The sequence below is a fragment of the Notamacropus eugenii genome, chromosome 4 (genome assembly GCF_028372415.1).
Source record: "Notamacropus eugenii isolate mMacEug1 chromosome 4, mMacEug1.pri_v2, whole genome shotgun sequence".
Classification (NCBI taxonomy): Eukaryota; Metazoa; Chordata; class Mammalia; order Diprotodontia; family Macropodidae; genus Notamacropus; species Notamacropus eugenii.
The window spans coordinates 98,744,352-98,764,469 of NC_092875.1; the positions used below are offsets into that span (position 1 = coordinate 98,744,352).

At 39.0% G+C, this 20,118-nt stretch overlaps 1 protein-coding gene across 1 annotated transcript in view; it reads left to right on the forward strand.

Moving 5' to 3' along the window:
- Positions 1-20,118, forward strand: part of COL22A1 (collagen type XXII alpha 1 chain) — a 627,027-nt gene that overhangs the window by 600,294 nt on the left and 6,615 nt on the right. The window contains exons 59-64 of the mRNA XM_072602989.1: positions 491-526; positions 1,879-1,923; positions 6,907-7,086; positions 10,476-10,542; positions 17,537-17,719; positions 19,277-19,354. Of these exons, the coding sequence (XP_072459090.1) occupies positions 491-526; positions 1,879-1,923; positions 6,907-7,086; positions 10,476-10,542; positions 17,537-17,719; positions 19,277-19,354 (589 nt within the window). The remainder of the gene's footprint in view (positions 1-490; positions 527-1,878; positions 1,924-6,906; positions 7,087-10,475; positions 10,543-17,536; positions 17,720-19,276; positions 19,355-20,118) is intronic.

A 20,118-nucleotide genomic window follows, 5' to 3' on the forward strand; every position in this document is an offset into this window, starting at 1 on the left:
ATTTGTAAAATGGGAATAGTGATACTTACTGCTTCAGGGTGTCATTATGAGCAGAGCTTGCAAATTTCTATTATTACTTATAAAGAAGGTAAAACTGGCCTAGCTTACAGGATTGTGGTGAAGATCAAGCCAGATCATATTTACAAAAAGACTTTCTAAACTGTGAAGCACCTCTATACAAATGTAAGGAATTATGTTTTTCTGGATTCCTCCTCCTTCCCTTCCTCAATCCCCTTAAACTTGCAGAATTTGGAAGTGGGAATATAGACTGGATAACTTTACAACGTAAGCACCTGATGGGGAGGGACTATCTCTATGGTACTTACATCCTCAGCACCTGGAGTGGAGCCTGACACACAGTAGATGCTTAATAAGTACTTGGTGATTAGGATAGCCAACAATGTCCTTCTCAGGTGGTGCACTGTCTAGTTGGTTAATACTTAGGCACCATGCATTGCTTGACTTTTCCATAACTCTTGATGTTTCACAGGGAGAACAAGGAGAAAAAGGGATTCCAGGAAAAGAGGCAAGTACTCAGCATGTTTTAATCCTTTATTGATCAAATAATAAAGTGGATCTGAAAGGACCTTGCATATTATAAAATGCTTTGTTAACTGTATAGCCAGACAAGTTTTAAGGATCACCATCATCCATGTAAATCCTCATTCTTCTAGAGCAGAGCAGAGTTCTGGGAAAGCACCCGAGGTAATGGCATCCCTTCCACGAATTACAGCAAAACATTATTATTGTTGAAATTCATCTTATAAATTTACATCTTTCCTGTTATCAGTTGGTTGTTCTTGAAAATTAGTCAGGAAGTACATTTTGAGATATGAGATTTTTTTATAGGTAATACACATCTTTCTCAACAACAATAGTTTGGTTTTTAATTGCCTTTCTAATCATAATGACTTCATTATATTATCTCAAAACCTTCTCTCAGGGTGAGTTTCATAATTAAAAGTGGTAGGTGGAGGGCCATATTTCAAGCAATCTTAATTTTTTTTCAACACAGCTGGCAAAGAGCTTCTACTAGAAGTCAAAATATCAACTCAGCCATTTTCATATTGTTCCTTCATACTTTCATTATTAATATTCTCTTTCATCTACAGTTATTATTTGCTGTTGTTATGGTTGTAGTTTTATAGGAAGCTTTTTAAACCACTTGTCCCTTTGGTGAGGATTAGTTTAATGAAAAATATCTCATATAATTCAGAAAGTCACAGGACATCTCAATACACTGAAATTGAACAAACTAGTAAGGGCACCACTGTGAACTGGGGAACACCTGCTCTTCCTTCAGGATACTGCATGTATACATACATGGCCATGTAACATATGGTCTGAAAGATGGAACCAGTGCCAATCTATATATTAAATATTTATAAAGCTTAATGTATTCTATTTAGTTAAAAAGAAATGGAATTACTTCTCACATTTTCTTTGCACACCCCAATGGATTGCTGTGGACACAAATACCCCACTTTTGAGGACTGCTATCTTAGAACATCTTTCCTGATCTCAGAGGGCCTTAGTCTATTAATAAATGGAAATAACAGTGCCTGCTTTGACTGTCTTATGGGATATTGGGAACATTGAATGGGTGAGTTTATGTAAAATACGATCTTTTCCTAAAACATATAATTAGGTGCTATTATTATTAAGCTTTTCAGATAAACGTTATCCATTCTTTCAAAATAGAACAAAGACTCTAAGACAGGATCATCTTCTTACAGTTTTTCCTGAGCCACTGGGTCCAGAGCTTCTTCCCTAATTTTTATATTGTAATGATCTTATTAATCCTGACTCCCGATTATATGCAAGAAACTTCAGGTTCCAGGTTCATGTTTCTCTGCTCACAATTGTTCTCTTTCACAGGGTGCCTCAGGGAAACCAGGAGAACAAGGTGCAAAAGGAGAAAGGGTATGTAGGAGAAAGTCAGTCTCTCCTAAATTGAAATCAGAAGATCCAGAACCACATCTGCTATATAGTAAATTTGCAATCCTGGGCAAGTAACTTCACTTTTCCAAGCCTCAATTTCTCATCTGTAAAAATGGGTATGACACTTCTTGCTCTACCTAGTTCACAGGGTTGTTGTGAACAAAATATTTTTGCAAACCACAAAGCCCTTCATAAATGTGAATTATTGTTATAGATCACACATATATGTATATTTTTGTACCTTATTCCAGTCTAGAAAATAACTCTGATCAGCAAAGGAAATATTGATTTTTTTTTCTTAATGGGTACATAAATTTTCATGGGGTTTTTCTCTTGGTTAGTTATTAAAAAAGAAACCATTGAAATGATAAACATAAAGATGATTGATGGCAAAGAAGAGAGGCATTGTGTGAAGTTGAATGAATGCTAGACTAAAATGGCTAGATGTCACAGTGCATGGAGCCTGGAGTCAAAAAGACCTGAGTTCACATCCAGGCTCAGACACTCACTAGCTCTGTGACCCTAGACAAGTCATTTAACCACCTTCTGCCTCAGTTTCCTCAACTGTAAAATGAGAATAACAATAGCACCTACATCCTAGAGCTGTTATAAAGATCAGATGAAATAATATTTGTAAAGTACTTAGTGCCTCATACATAGTAAGCATTTAATAAATGCTATTTTTTCTTTGTCCTCTCCCCTCTCTCACCCTCACTCTTTCTCTCTCCCTTCCTCCCTTATATAAAGCTTAATATATTATTTTTAGTTAAAAAATAGAAAAACTTCTTATATTTTGGTTTTTGTCCTCCTCGCAACTTTCCTCCTTTTTTCCTCCTTTCTCCCTCCTTCTTATTTCCCTTCCCTTCCTCACTCCCTCAGTTTTTTCCTTTCTCTCCCTTCTTCCCTCTTTGCTCCTTCCTCTCTCCCTTCCTTCTTTTTATCTTCCTTCCCTTCTTTCCTTTCTTCCTTTCCATTCATTGTTCCTTCTTTCTTGTGAATCAGGACATCTTGGTTCTTACACTAGTTCTTCAGTTCATTTATTATTTGATTGATTGATTGACATCTCTAATCTGGGCATCATTTTCCTCATATATAAAATAAGAAGGTTGAAGTAGATGATCCCTAAAGGCCTTCCAGGTGGAAAATTCTGTGTTCTAAATACTTTCCAGCTCTAATATCTAACATCTTAACATCCCTTCCATTTCAAATGTTCTCATCTAAATTTGTCTATTTTCATTTGAAAAAGTTTCAGACATGAAAACATGCATGGCATGGCGTTTGCCCAGTGCTGGGTTTGTCATCGGATGTGAAAAGGGAACAGATTTTTCCATAATGAATGTTGGCAGCACCAGGATTTAATCAGATTTTCTTTACATTTGCCTGAAAGGGAGTTGGGGGTGGGGGGCTCATTTTTGCAGCAAAGTTGGTTGTGTGTGTGTGGTGTGTGTGTGTGTTTTAACACCTATGAAAGCTGCTTCTTCTCTCAGTGAAAATATATATCCAGTCTGCCTTGACACCCCCACATGTGTTGCTTGTTATACAACCACTCAGAATGGCAGCCTCCAGTTCCCCTTGCTGGCATGGCCCCCGCAAGGGGATGTATCTCAGCTTCCTTTGCAAGTTCTACGAGTGACGTGGCAGCTTCTTCCACTGTGTCAAAAAGAAGCAGAGAGATTGGGTCTCCATATGGAAATTCCTGTGTAAGTGGTTAGTCCCAACCAAAGGAGGGCAATCAGGATTGGTGAGGGGGCCTAAAGACCCTTTCACATCATCTAGGGAAAAGAGAACAACATATTCCCATTTGGAGTCAGAGTACCTAGACTCTCATCTTTTCTCTATTACCTATGTGTGACCTTAGGCAAGTTAATTAATCTGTCTGAGCCTCAATTTCCTCATTTGTAAAATGAGGGAGTTGGATGGCTTCTAAATTTTCTTTCAACTTTAATCCTGGTCATATATTTTCAAAGGTGCTTAACCACTATTTTCTAATGTCTACAAGTCTGACATGTGGAACAGGGATTGGATTTATTCTGTATGGTTCTAAGTAGTAAGAACTAGAAAGTTTGAGGGAGGGAGATTTCTGTTCAATAAAAGAAAGAAATTCCTTATAATTAAGACCAGCCAACAATGGAAATGATTTCATCTAAAGGTAGTGAGCCACCCGTGACAAGAACTGTTCTAACAGAATTTGGACTTTTTGATGAGTCAGAGGGATTCTTATATCCAGGATTTGGATTAGAAGGTCTCTGAGTTCCCTTCAGACTGAAATTTTCTAATTCTGGGAGCCCCTTGCTATAGGAACAATGTGATATTGTGGGAAAAGCAGTAGCCTAGGAGTCAAAGAATTAGTCAGAGTCAAGAGATAGGGTGGGGAGGGGACCTAATCCCAGCTCTACAACTAATTGTGTGATTTTAGGAAAGTTAATGTCTCCAAATGTCAGTTTCCAAATCTATAAAATGGGTATGATGATTTGCCCAAGGTCACACACACACTTATCTGAAGCCATATGTGAATTCAGTTCATCCTAACTCCAGGGCAGGTACTCTATGCATTGTAACATCTAGCTGACCCATGGTGAAGGTACTATTGTGGGCTAGGAGCAAGAGGAAAATATCTAGTTTGAGAATCTGAGACATAAACAAACTTAAGTATGGAGGAAATGTGTTGTAGTAGCTTGAGAATTTTGTAGGACTTTGAGAATTCATAGTCAGAAGACCTAAGTTTTAATACTGAACATTCTACTCACTACTTTTGTGACTTTGGGCTGATCATCTTCTTGACTTCAATTTCCTCTTCTTTTAAAATAAGCAGACAATGCCTGACATTTGTTCCAGCTTTAAGTAATATGAGCATCTTTGGTTCATGCACTCTCTGAAGAATCCAACTGTCTAACTTGCTAAACCATAGGTGAGACATCATCTAGAGGTAACACTTTGGAAGGAAGGAGAGAAGAGGCAAGTTTTTAGTCCCTGCGTGACTTTAGGAGCTGTTTCCTTGGTCCTGAAGTGATAGGCTGCCCAACGATCAAAGATTATTTTTGAAGTGGCAACAGGCAGCGAGAAGGAAACATGATGGGCCATTCATTTGATGGTGTGCAATCTTTGACACATTTTCCTCTGGACTTCATTTTCCTCATTTGTCAAAAGAACAATTTGAACTATAGAATGACTGAGATTCTCTTTGTCTTTAACATTCTGTATCCTAAGGCACTTTCTGTCTCCAACATTCTATAGTTCAATATTCTATGTTCTAAAAGTCCTTCTAATTCCAACATCTGTATTTTAAGGGTCTTGGTAATAATGGCACTTACCTCCCAGTGTTGTGGTAAAGATAAAATGTGCTTCACAAACCTTAAAGCATTTTATAAATGGCAGTTGTTGTTGTTGTTATATAAGGAAAGAGGAGTAAGCCCCATGTTGTACAGGGAGTCTACAGGTGTTGCGAGGCCTGTTGTGTGTGACTTGCGGGGAGGCAAAACAGACATCCCTAAACATCTTCTTCTGCCATCCCTCTGCAAGGGAAACTTGCATTCTTGCCAGGAGGGGAAGCAGAAGTTTGGAGCCTCCTCAGAAAGGCTAAAGTATATCTATCTGCTCTCTTAAATATTATCACTCTACAGGATAAGAATGAGTTCCCTCTACTTTCTGATCATTTTGTCATTCGGTGGCAGGGGAAGGAAGAACCCCAAATTCTGTATGCAAGATCCCTTCCCCACCTTATATCTGTTTCACAGTGAATACACAGGAAATAGTAAAGAAGTCCATTTATCTAAATTGTAGCACAACGGAAATCAGAGAAGATTATGCACCAGAGAAAACTAACTCAGTTCAACTAAAAGAGAGAGTCCTTGACATTCCCCAAGAGGAAACTCCCCAAAATGTCTTGAGTAGCAGGTTGGACATATGGATGTGTGGAGACTATTAGTTCCTCTCATGTCTTCCTGGAGTCTTTTCTTTCAGCAACCTGAAATGGGGTTGACCTTCTTTCTTGAAGCTGGATGCCAGAAGAACCCAAAACAATTTGACTCTCAGAGAAGACATGAAGTTTGCTGAGTCCCCAAAGAGGGAACTTCTGTTTAAAGAATCCCCAAAGGGGATGGACTGAGAACAGAAGCTCTCTCCTCTCACCAGCTCCACCCCACCCCTCAATTAGGACAGAGCCTTCAATAAGGAGAGAATTTCATATCAATGGAGTTTAAGACAAGGGGTGACAATTATTGTTCTTCATGTTGTTTTTGTTTGGTCATTTCAATCATGTCTGATTCTTTGTGACCCCATTTGGAGTTTTCTTGGCAAAGGCACTGGAGTAGTTTTTCCATTTCCTTCTCCAGTTCATTTTGACAGATGAAGAAACTTGGGCAAACAGGGTGAAATGACTTGCCCAGGGTCACACAGCTAGTAAGTGTCAGAGGCCAGATTTGAATTCAGGAATTGAAGCTTCCTGACTCCAGGGAATAGCGTTCTACTTCACCACCTAGCTGCCTGTTATTCTCCTTATCCACATCCTATATTCTAATGGCTCATCCAGGTCTAACATTCTCTGCTTTACATCCCAGGTTCTATTCTGTCTTTTACATTTTCTATGTGGTCTAAAAACCTTTCTAGGTCTAACATTTTTTTCTTCATCTTTTAGGCTTCTATCTCTCTAACATTCTCTTTTTCAGCATCCTGTGTTCTAAGGGTCCAATATTCTGGAAGCTTTTGTGAACATTACAGTCACATGTAGCTCTAAGAAGAAAAGTCAGTTTGGTAAAGAGACTCTTCTGCTATTTCTAGAAGTCAGCCACAACCGGCTCTAGCTAGTGGGATCTGTTAATGTCAATATTCCACTTTCTGTGGCCTCTCAAGCTGTGAGGAGTCGAGGGCTACATCCTCTAAGCTCTGGATGTAATCAGTAGATCCTGGTTCTGGCTGAGCATACTGTGTACTCCATTTTTATATTAATGTGCTATCTTCTTCCTCTAGGGAGATCCTGGAGTCAAAGGGGAGAAAGGGACCCAGGGACAGAAGGGTCAGGCTGGAGAGCCAGGATTACCAGGTCATAAAGGCCACACAGGATTGATGGGCCCTCATGGACCTCCAGGAGAAAGTGGACCTGCTGGACCTCCTGGACCACCAGGACAACCAGGATTTCCTGGAGCAAGGGTAAGAATATTAGGAAGTCAGCACTGGATAAAGTACCCTATTCAGCCTCAAAATTTCTTCCTTTATGACATCTTTTTCTCCAGCTTATCAAAACTCTCACATTCTTAGACAGTTACCTTTGTTTTTAGCAGCAGGAGTAGGGTTGTATAGTGGGTAAAGCACTAAATTTGAAATCAGGAGAGCTGGGTTTGAATCCCAGCTCTGTTACTTCATACCTGAATGACCTTGGTCAAGTCAATTTGTCTCCTCAGTTCTAAAGTTTCCTCCTCTGTCAAACGGAGGGAATGGTACAAGGAGGTCTTAAGATCACTTCCTGCTATTATACTTGGGATCATTACTATGTTAAAGAGACCTGTTGTAATTGATTACTCCATCAGGCCCCTGATACCCAGTAGTATGTTACATACTAGGGACACGGAAATGAATGAATCCTCCTCCTCAATGAATTTCTGTTTTATTTGATGGGAGGAGACAACATGTGCTTATATAAATTTAATGGAAGTAATTTTGCAGGGGGAAGGCACCAACTGTTGGAAAGGCCAGGAAAACCCTTATGGAAAGTGGTGCTTGAGCTGAATTGTGTAGGAAATTAGGGATTTTAAGGTGAGGGGGAAATATATTGTAGTCATAAAAATAGGAGATAGCGTGTCATCTGTGAGGACCTGTAAGAAGTCCAATTTGATTGCACTGTAGAAAAAGGAGAAATATGTGCTAAAGTTAGAAAGGTAAATTGGAGCCAGATTGTAAGGACTTTAAATGTCAAATAGAATAGGGGTTTATAGTAGCAGTAGTAATAATAATTAATAATAGTAAAGATAACATTTGAATATCACTTAAGATTTACAATGTGCTTTACACAAACCATTTCATTTAACTTTTTATTTCTGTGACTCAGTAGTACCTTCTGAACATCTCAGCTATAAGAGGTGCCAGTGCTTAGCCATGGTATATAATATTTGATTTAAAAGACCCACCCACAGTCTACTAGATTCAGCATTACATCATCTTATAAGCCATTTGACAGGAGCACTTGGGATCAAAGTTGGCTGTCTAAACTGGATAGTCAGTGTATCCAGTTTTTTGGTAGGTTGTTGGACTTGGAATCCAAAAGAACGGAGTTCAAATTTGGCCTCAGACCTTTATCAGCCATGTGACTGAGTCATGATGACCTTTTTGATGAGTCATTTTACCTTTATTTGCCTCAGTTCCTCATCTGCAAAATGGGAATACACTAGAGAAGGAAATGGCAAACCCCTCCAGTATCTTTGCCAAGAAAACCCCATGGACAAAGTCTGTGGAGTCGCACAGAGTTAAACATGATCGAACAACAACAAAGTGAAATGACATTTGTAAGGTGCTTTGCAAACCTTAAAAAAAAATCAAGCTATATAAATGGTAACTGTTGTTATCATCCAATATAATCTGCCTGGATCACTAGTCCTAATCCTGGCTTGGCTCTTCCCTTCCTTTATTTAGCTGTTTTCCCACTTTAATCTTTACATCTCCCTTCCCTCATTTAACAACTGAAGTTGAATCAGAGCATCTCCTACTAGCTTTAATATTCCAGGAAGCATGGCAACTATGAGTGTCAGGGCATAGGATGCCAGATTCCAGGAACAATCCTGAGGTGAAGGCAGTGGAATTAATGCCTTTCCCAAGCCCCTTTTAATATGTGCTCCGCAATCCCTTATCTTGCCTTATCATAGTGATCACAATGTACCTGCTGAGAAGGCAAACAGCTAGTCTCTTGATGGACAAACAAAATCTCAGTGGTCAGATTTTAGAGGCAGGGAGCAGGCCTCAGCAGGGACATTCTGTTCAGAGAACTAGGCTGGGAAACTAGAAGATGGTTATTTTATAGAAGGAGGTGACACACGGTCTTTCCCCCTCCAACATAAAATAAAATAAAATAAGCTCCCAGAGAAACATCCTGCAAATAATTGGAGTTTCAAAGCTTATCATTTTGTTGCAGACAACAGACAGTGCAAAATGGGTCATCTAGTTGAGAAAACACACAATATTGGGAAGAAAGACAGGCAGACTGGGTGAATGTCTTCTGAACTCTGTCCTGTTTTTTGTTTATTTTGAGGAGAAAGGTTGAAATTAAGTAAGTAGGTATCTAGCAAGTACAGTGTGGGAGGGATTGGAGTAGTAACTAAAACCCAAAGAGTGCAATCAGGAAGGAGCCACAGAGCTTTCCTTCACATCCATCCAAGGGCCTTAGTGCTTAATAGTTCTTTGTCGACTGACTAATCTCCCTTAATGCGTCAGCATTACTTGGTAGAAAAGACACAGCAATTCTAGGCTCTAATCCCTCCCTCTTCCATTTCCTCCTTGTGGGACCTTGGCCAACTCGTTTCCCCTCACTAAAGCTCAGTTTCTTTATCTGTCATGTGGGAACATTTCCTTCCCCACTGTCTCACAGGGTTGTTGGAGGAGAATTGAGAATGCAAATGAGGATGCAAAATCCCTTTGCAAAATGGTAAAGTGCTGTATTCATGCAAGTTATCAGGCAGTCATTAGTAGTTGGAGCAGCAGCAGTAGTAGGGAAGGGTGTGGCTGTATATTCTAGACTAAAAATTATGTACAGACAGGGATCCTGTCTCAGGAAGACCTGGATTCAGTTCTGGCCACAGATGTTTACTAGTTGCGTGACTCTGGGCAAATCACTTAATCTCTGTCTGCCTCGGTTTCCTCATCTTTGAAATGGGAATAATCACAGCATCTGCCTCCTAGGGTCATTGTGAGGATCAAAGAAGATAGTGTTTATTAAGTGCTTTGCAAACCTTAAAACCTTCTATAAATGCTAGCTATCATCAGTACCATCTCTCTAGCTCCAAGCAGAGTACTCTACACAAAATAAGCCCTTAAGAAAGTATGTTGAATGAATAATTTTTCAAGCTCTCCCCGACTTCTACCACCTTAGATTTCTGTATTCATTCTATGAAATTCAGCAAAACTTTTCTGAGCCCCAGCTGCATGGTTTTCTGGATTACAATGTCAAAAAGGAGTTTTGTCCCTATCCTGGTTCTGCCCTTTTCTACTTTAGTGACCCTAGACAACTCATTTAGATTCTCCAGGCTTCCTTATTATCTGTAAGAAGAGAGCTGTGGGACTAGGTGATCTTTGAGATCCCTTCCAGCTCCAAGTAGGTGAGGCTGCAAGTTTAGTTGGGATGTCTTAGTACCTGAGCCTCTATGGACCCTCCTCTTCCAACATGAATGCATACACATTACAGGGATGTAGCAGTGATGGAATGACATGACAAATACAAAAAATGCTACTGAAATAAAAGATTTAGTAGTTATTAGTTTCTACAGACTGACTGGTACGTAGTACTCATCTGTTAATCTTTCTTCAGTAATAATTCCAATTTTCTTCTCTTCTAGGGAGATTCACCATCACTGGACACTCTTCGAAGGCTTATCCAAGAAGAGTTAGGGAAACAACTTGAAAGTAAGTGCATATGGTTGAGTACTCTCCTGTTTTAGGGAGGAAGTAAAATGGTAGAGGGAAAAGATTGCTACAAGACTGGGTATCAGTAGACCAGAGTGTGAATCTTCTGCCATTTACTTGAGAAAGGCATTTCCCTTTCTAGGTCTCAGTTTCCTTATCTATAAAATAGCATTACTATATTAGTTCATTCAGCAAATATCTATAAAGCCCCTACTGTGTGCTAGGCACTATGCTAGGTACTAGAGGCACAAAGACAAAAACAACACCCACTGCACTCAAAGAATTTGCATTCTAAGGGAGAGAGGAGACAATGTAAAGAAAATTTTAAAAAAATTATCGGTACAAAATAAATTGTGGCCTTACTAGCAATTTAAGAGACCAGGATAGGTTTCCTTTAGGAAGATATTCAAGGTGAATGAGGCAAAGTAAAAAACAGCTCAACAGAAGGCAGAATGAAAGGATATGAGGTAGTGAGTGGTGAAGGTGGAGCATGTGCCATTCATAGTGGACATAGCGAAGGCAGAAGATGGGAGAGCTCAGTAGTTGTTTGCTTAGGATATAGAGCAGTGGTGTCAAAAGAAAAAAGAAACAGATCCCTGTGGGCCACCTATGGACTTAGAAAAGCCACAAATTAACATTATCTATGTTATATTGTATTTTTGTTTATTTTTTAAATGTTTCCCAATTACATTTTAAACTGATCAGGGCCTTACACAGGAGGAAGGACAATAATGTGCAGTAGGGAAAATAAAGTCAGATAGTGAAGGACCTTGAAAGCCCAACAGAGAAATTTTCATTTTATCCCCCAAATGAGAGGGAGCTGTTGAAGCATCCTGAGCATGAGAATAACATAGTCTGATCTATGTTTTATGAATATCACTTTAGCAACAGTTTAAAGAAGACATTGGAGATGAGATAGAAGGTGAGGAGCCTAATTAGAGGCTCTTGTAATAATATACTGGAGAGGTAATGAGGATCTATAATAGGTGGTGGCCGTGTAAGTGAAAGAAGGAAATAGAGGTGAATAACAGTGTAGAGGCAGAATCCATATTACTTGGCAACTGATTGGTTATGAAAGATGAGTGAGAGGGATGAACGGAGAGTGACTCCGAGGTTGTGAATCCAGTTGACTCAAAGCACAGTAGTGCACTCACAGAAAGAAGGACATTAAAAAGAGGGAAAAGTTTGTGGGGAAAACGAATTGAGTTTTGAACATTTTGAGTTTGAGATGCCTACAAGACATTGGAATGGAGGTATCTGATAGGAAGGTAGTAATGAAAGACTGGATCTCATCAGAGAGAGAAATATAGACCTGGGAGTTATTGACAGAGAGATGGTCATTGAACCCATGGGAATTAGGCAGGACTCTGAGGGAAAGTAAGAATATACAAGGAAAAAAAGATAACCCATATCAGGGCATTGGGTTCATTTGAAGTTAGCAGATGGGATATGGATGATGATCCAGCAAAAAAGACTGAGAATGAGTGGTCAAAGAGATAGGAGGAGAACCAAAAAAAGATTAGTGTTATGAAAAAATCAGGAAAGAGTATTGAGGAGAAAAAAATGGCCCAAAGTATCAAATGCTGCAGAGAAATAAAGGCGTTTTAAGTTCCCTTAGAGTTCTGATGTTCCTTGTTCTCTCTTAATTTATCAAGTCTACATATAGCAAATGAGTTAACACACACAGATACACACACACACACACACACACACACACAAGTAGAAATTTGGGAGTACTGCTGAAGGGAGTCAGACTTCTTCTAGAGAATGCTAGTCTATTGATAAGTTACTGGAGAAGGACCAAAAGGAGATAGCAGTTCATATTCTTGGTCTGGAACCAAGAAGTTTTAGTTGTTTCAAAAGACCCCAACAAGATATTAGACATTGTCATGAATTAGGACCTAGAAATACTGGTTTACTCTAAGTCCTAGAGACTGTCTCCTTAGTATAAGAGCATTAGCTAATCACAAGGATTATTTTTCCAAATCAGATGTGGGGTGGGGGAAAAACTATGTCCACACCTATTCCAAACAAGAAACAAGGAGTCGTGAGCAAGAGACCAGAAAAGTCACAATTATAAAAATAATTGCAGGAGAGAAAGCCATGGCCTCTGTGTTAGGAGAACTAAATTTTGCCACTAGCTAGCTTCAAGTATATTATTTCTTTAATCTAGCCCTTAACGCCCTGATCTGTATAATGAGGGGTTTAAACTAGATAAGCCCTTTCTAAGTTCTAACATTCTATTTTCTGAGGTCACTTAAATTTGTAATGGTCTACGTCATAAGATTTCTTCTGGTTCTGACATTCTATGATCTATCTTGTAACATTCTATATTCTAAGGTCCTTTTCAGTTCTAGAATTCTTTGTGCTTCTATTCTAAAGGTCCTGTTCGCTCTAACGTTTTATGTTCTGACGTTCTAACTTCCAAGGTCCCTTTTAGATTTAACATTCGCCAATTCTAATGAAACCAGTGACACTAACTCAAGGGCACTTGAACACTTCAGTGGCTGGAATCATGTGGGTCACCTGGAAAAGGTCTTCAAGATACTTTCTCTGTCCGTGGCCTCCTGGAAAAGTACAGAGAGTTATGTCCAAAGGATTCTGCCATGCGACTCATGCACCTGCCCTCCCTCTGTGGCCAAAAGTACTCTTAAGTAATAGTCCATAATGCTTTCTTTGGCAGGGCATGAAGAAAAGTCTATAAATACCTTCAAGGTACAGATGTAGATAAAAGAGGGGATTTGTTCAGGATCCAAATACATTGCATTTGGACTAAAAAGGAAATTGGCCTACATAATAGCCTGGTTAGAATGAGGCATTGGGGGTATAATGGAAGATTGTTACCTTGAGGCGGAAGACCTGAATTTAAGTTCAGGCTTTAGCCTTAAAGGCTGTATGAACTTAAACAAGGCAATTCTCCCTTTAGTAAGCGAAGGGATTGATGAGTTCTGAGGTCCCTTCTGGATGAAACAATTTCAGAGTCTAAAATACATAAATATTGGATGAGTCCCAGTCTTAGAGAAGTTAAGAGTGAGATTTTCCCTTTTAAATCTTACTTTGCTGCTGGGTTGCTGGCACTATAATTTAAAGAAAAGAGGGGAAGATTATAGAATTGCTGACACCATAATGTTTAGGGAAAAGATAGCAAAGTAGTACAGTAAATAGAGTGCTGAACCTGGAATCAGAAAGATCTGAGTTCAAATCCTGATTTAAATGTTTATTGGCTGTGTGGTCCTGGAAAAGTCAGTTGACATTTATAAGCCTCAGTTTTCTCATCTGTTAAAAGGGGGTAATAATGGGGATAATAACGTCGCCTACCTCACAGGGTTGCTGTCAGGATAAAACGAGATAGCAAATGTAGAAGTGCTTTGCAAACCTTTAAGACTACTATATAGATGACAGCTGTTCTTGTGAGGCATCTAAGTTATGTAGTAGATAGAGGACTGCTGGCCTTGGAGTCAGTAAAACCTAGGTTCCAGTTTTCCCTCCCTTACTAGCTGAGACAGCTGACCTTGTCTCTGTTTCTTCCTTTGTAAAAAGGAGACAATACCACCACCTATTTTGAAGAGTTTTATGAGGGTCATACAGCTCAGGGACTAACACAGGAGTAAAGGGCAGCAAATTTGGAGTATGAATGCAACTGGGCTTATGTGAGGTATGGTAAGGTTGGGGACCCTGAAAATAATGACTGTGCTCCGTGTCCTCAGAGGATCTTAAGGACAGACTCTCTTGGGATAGGAGACACTGGGAGCAGTAAATCTGCCTTTAGTATATTGTTCTTACAGTATCAAAACCCTTCACTTCAGCCTGGGACCAGACTATCCCTAGAGTTTGAGATTCTGATTTGGACAATACCCAGGTCAGAAGGAAAATCAATTCTATTGAATTGAGTCCAACAACAAACACAATTTAAGTACTGTCTATGAACAGTGCATGAAAGACCATAGAAGATCAGAGAGCCTCGGAGCAAAGAGGGTCTTGGTTCAAGCATTGCCTCTGAAGCTTACTAGCTAGGTGATGATGGGTAAATCACTTAACCTCTCAGTGATCCTCAGGCCATTCTCTCAGACTTTAAATTGCAGAAGAGTTAAGCTACCAGTCTACATTAGTGAAGAGTTTCGACTTTGGGAACTCCCAACAAAAATAACAGCAGTAACAAAAATACACAAGGCCCTGTGTTTTCTCTGAGCCCATTTTCCAGTCTTCAACATAAGGCTAAGGATATTTTTTCTACCAATCTCACAGGATGGTTGTGCCAATCATTTTAAAGGGCCTTCTATGTTCAGGGCCTCATGCTAATCGTTAGGTGTGAAAAGATTTTAAAAAGCCACAGTCCCTATCCTCAAGAAGCTTATACTCTAATGGATACAATGAAGAATGGACACGTACAAAAATGTATAATAAAAGGTACAGCAAATGGAATAAACAAAGACAGGTCAAATAAGATAGTGAGAGATTGGAGAAAGTCTATTTTACTTTCAGAAAGGATCAGGCTAGCCTTCTGGAGGAGATAGTGCCTAAGCTGGGTCCTAGAGGAAGGAAAGGAAGGATAATAGGAGTAAATGCTTGTGCATTGGGAAATCTGGGATGAGGGGGACAGTTTTAGGCACGAAAGGTATCTCGTCAAGATACAATGAGTCCAGAAAGGGCAGAATGAAATTATATTTGGCAGTTTAGTTTGATTGGAATGTCCAGTACATGAAGGGAAGAGTAGTATGACATTGAAAAGATAGGTTGGAATCAAACAGTGGAAAGCCTTGAATGCAAGGTGAAGGAATTTAGAAGAAATAAGAAGTCAGTGAAAGAGTTTAAGAAAGAGTGTGTACTCCACTGAACTTGGAGTTAGAAACCCAACTTTGAATCTTGGATGTAACTTCCTAGTTTTCTGACTTTGTGTAAGTCATGTAACCTTCGTGGTAATCAGCTTCCTCATCTGCAGCATGGAGTTAATAATATATGTTTTGAGGAAAATACATCCTAAAAAGCTATTGCAATCTAAGGTATTATCTTTGAGCAAGGGGAATGTCCATGATGAAAGTATTTATGTCAGACTTTTTCATTTTCTGCAGTTGTCATCCTCATTTATTTGTTTTCCCCCATAAATACCCAATTAGAGATGACTCAAAAGTTCATTTTCAAGAATACAATATGGGAAAGATGTGTTTTGTGTTAGAGAAAAATCCATGTTGGGGAAATAAAGGAGACCGGGTTTTAGTGGATGACAAACTCAACTTGAGTCAACAAAAAGAAAAAAAAAACCTCATATTCAAACTGCATAGTCACAGAATCATAGAATTTCAAAATTGGAAGTGAGATTAGCAGCCATCGAATTTAAACAATACGCAGAAAGAATATGCCCCTCAATAACATGCAGAACAAGTCTTCTTCTAGCCTCATCTTGAACACTTCCTATGAGAGGGACCCCACCATCTCCATGGACAGGCCATTCCATTTGAGGAGAGCCATAGAGTCCAGAAAAAGAGACTTGAGAGTAGCCTGGTCAGACCATTTCTGAAGTACTGCATCTGGGGCCACATTTTATCAATGACATTAACAAAATGGAGAAGCAATGCACACATCAGAAGTTAGCTAGAATGGTGAAGGCACTGGAAATTATGATTTTCCAAGATTCTTTGAAAGACCTAATATGCCTCGAGAAAAGAAGTCTGTAAGATAAATCATTATCTCTCTCATAATAATAAACATTTACTATTGGGGAGATCCAGGATGTTTTACCCCTCCTATTTCCTCACTCTCTAACATTCTCCTCAGTCTTGTTCAGACCTTACCCAACTGGGAAAGTTTAGATCTAATCAAAAGGTAAAGAAATTCTAGTTTAGGTGAATTGGTGGATTCTGATCCAATGTATTTAGTCAGACAGTTCTGGATAGAAGTGGGTTCCCCCTCTTGCCTAGATTGTCCTAGATAAGGGGTAGTCTGATATAAGTAAGTCTCTTTGTCTAAGACTGAGTGATCAGAGTCAGTCCCTCAGACCCTCATTAGAAGAAGCCTAGCTCTCATTAGAATATTCATTCTCATTATTTGTCAACAATTTAGAATTAATTTCCACCCTCAAGAACACCCATTCTACCAAGGACATATAAGCATGAACGGTGGGTCTTTGGCATCCTAGAGGTCCATTGACCTTTTTTTAAATTAATTATCCACTAGCAATAATTAATAAAAATGATTGATCATGCAAAAATTATGTCTCTTGAACTTTTTATACATTGCAGCTGAGAGCAAACATGATAGTAGCCTACAAAGACTTGAAAGTCTGTCACACAAAAGAGAGATATTCTGCCTGACTTCAGAAAACTGAAATAAGAATAATAGAAGTTTCAGAACAGCAGAGTGAGGCTACTTCAGAGGAAAACTCCCTAATAATTTTAGCTATCCAAAAGTGAAATGTCTTGCTTCTCAAGGCAGTGAGTTTCCCCTCCATGGAGATCTTATTTCCCAGTTAGACCAAAGATCTTGTAGAAGGGATTCATATCAGATCAGATGGTCTCTGAGCTCCTTCCTAATTAATGATCTGGGATGATGTGATTCTAACCAATATGCTAGAACAGAGGTTTGTAATCATATTCATGTCTTAGCCCTCTTCTCTGACAGTCTGATGAGTCTTAGTATTACTACTTTTGTTACCTAAATTCATAATTGAAGGAAATTCTAAATTTCAGTAAGAAGTGAGCAAAAACTAATGTGTAATCTTTTTCTTACCCAAGTTCACAGACTCTCTGAAATACATTTACAAACCTCCAAGGGGCCTGTGAACCACTGCAGTACTGATTCATGGATACCGATCCAGCTGTCTTTTATCTTTTTCCCTTGCCAGATATATTCATAACACCAAATAAATGTCAGTGATGATGGGCATCAGATTCTGAACATCTCAATAATGCATCTTTTCTGCTTCTGTGCAGCTTGGGTACCTAAAGTCCTAATAGTATTTCTCTCCTCCAATCTCTTTATGTTTTTTTCTTCTCCACAGCTAAACTAGCATACCTCTTGGCTCAGATGCCACCAGCACATGTCAGAACAACTCAGGGCCGTCCGGGACCCCCTGGACCTCCTGGAAAAGATGGCCTTCCTGGAAGAGTAGGTCCTATGGGGGAACCAGGCCGGCCTGGACAAGTGGGCTTAGAAGGGCCATCAGGCCCCATGGGGCCCAAAGGTGAGTGAGTCTGGAATGTCTAGGACAGTTCCAGAAGAGACTTATTTGCTTAGTCTAGAATTGGAAGAAGGAGGAGAACTAGAATAAGAAGGTATCCCAATAATAAAGGATTCTATTCACTGAGCCTCATTCATCAATGGCTGAAGTTAGATTATATCACAGCATATTATATAATTTAGGAGAAGGAGCTTGTACTCCATAGACTTGGGTACAAGTTCCAGCTCCAACGCTAACTCACTATGTGAACCTATTAGATGAGCTGTTTAAACTTTCTGAATCCCAGGTGCCTCATCTGCCAAGTGGTATTGATAATAATGTGTCCTACCTACTTTTCAGCATCGTTATAAGGAAAACACTTTGTAAACTCTTAAATACTATACTGATACGAGTTGTCATTCAAATCATTTTGGTTCTGGTAACTTTTGTCTTTCTAGCAAGAAATGCAATTTTAAAAGAGGGAAAGATAACTTGGCACCTTTCCATCTTTTGTTTTTCAGTGGCTCCTTCCTTTCTATTGCCTCTGTTCATTCATTTGTTCAGTTATTCAACAGGGGATGGAAATTCAAGAGACCTGGAATCTAGCCCTAGCCACTAACTCTGTATGACTTTTCACAAGTTATTTACTTTCTCTGGGCCTGTTTCCTATTAAATGAAAGAGCTGGACTAGATCAGGGGTTCTTAAGCTTTCATTGTGTTGTGGATCCTTTCGTCAGTCTAGTGAAATTTATGAATCCTTTCTCAGAATAATGGTTTTAAATGTATAAAAAATGTAGGATTATAAATGAAACCAATTATATTGAAATGCAATTATCAAAATATTTTTAAAACAAGTTCACGTACCCTGGACTAGGTGATCTTGTTCAACTCTTAATATTTTATGTTCCATATTCTAATATTCCATGTTCTGTGATCTCTTCTAGTACGGTCTAAGGCGGGGGTGGGAAACCTGCAGCCTCCAGGCCACATGTGTCCCTCTAGGTCCTCAAGTGTGGCTCTTTGACTGACTCCAAACTTCATGGAACAAATCCCCTTAATAAAAAGATTTGTTCTGTAAAACTTGGACTCAGTCAAAAGGCCACACACAAGGACCTTAAAGTCCACATGTGGCCTGGAGGCTGCAGGTTCCCCACTCCTGTGCTAAGGTCCCTTGCAACTCTGTACTTTATGGTTTTCATTCTAATATTCTACATTCTAAAGTTCCTACCAATTCTAACATTTTGTACTCTATGTCCTAAAATTCTTCATTCTAAGGTCTCATCTAGTTCTAACATTCCAATTTCTAAGGTCTCTTCCAGAGACCTTACATTTTGTGATCCTAAATTGGTTTTATTCATTTTTGTCACTGTTTTGCCCATGTTTGTTTGTTTGTCGTTTTGTGTTTTTTTTTTTTTTTTTTTTTTAATGAAAACTGGTCATGGGCAGGGATTTCTTATTCACAGTTTGATACAAAGGACTTTAGTGCACTGTGGAATCATAGGTACAACAACGGTTAAACTCCATGTGGGAATAACAAAGTACATATAACAATTTCTCTACCTTATCCATCTTTCGTCCTAGGTGAACGAGGTGCAAAGGGTGATCAAGGAGAGCCTGGAGTTGGCCAACGAGGAGAAATAGGACCTCCTGGAATACCAGGTAGGTTTGCTAGCCAGATTCTTGTAGATGAAGATGAGCAGTCATTATAGAGAAAAGAACTAGAAAAAAATATAGTAGACATCAGATACTCACAGTACTTCTGCAATAGCATAAGCAATGTAGGACAGTATGGTGAGGATCAATTCTGGTGAATTCAGATTTCTCCTTAAAGATTTGCCTAAAGCCCTTATTTTTTTTTCTTCTTAAATGTTTGAGTTTGCTGTCCTTTAATAAAAAAATGGGGTACAACAGAGTAAGTACTGAGGTAGAAATAAGGAGACTTGGGTTCTTCTTCCATCTGTATGACTTTGAATCTCCATTTCCTACTTTGTCAACTAAGTGTTGAACCAGCTGATGCCAAAGATCCCTTCCAACTTCAGAATTCTATATTCTCTGGTCCCTCCCCTCTTCATCATTCTACACTTATATATGTTCTAAATTCCATTCCACCTATAACATTCTATGATCTGTGTTCTAAAGTTCTCTGTTCCAAGGCTTGTTACTCCTAATATTATATATTCCATATTCTGCTGTTATATGTCTTATAGCTCCCCCCAGTTCTGATATTGTGTTCTGATACTTTATTTGCTAAGAAGTCCCCTTCCAGTTCTTAAAGTAAAATTCATTACTAAGATTCATCTGTCCTTATTTGCTTATTTGGTGTTCATCCTGAGTATAAGTATACTTTGATTTAGAGATTAGAACTAGAGATTAAAAAAGATGAATGAAGCTGAATGTGGTTGGTTGTTTCATGTGTTTATGTT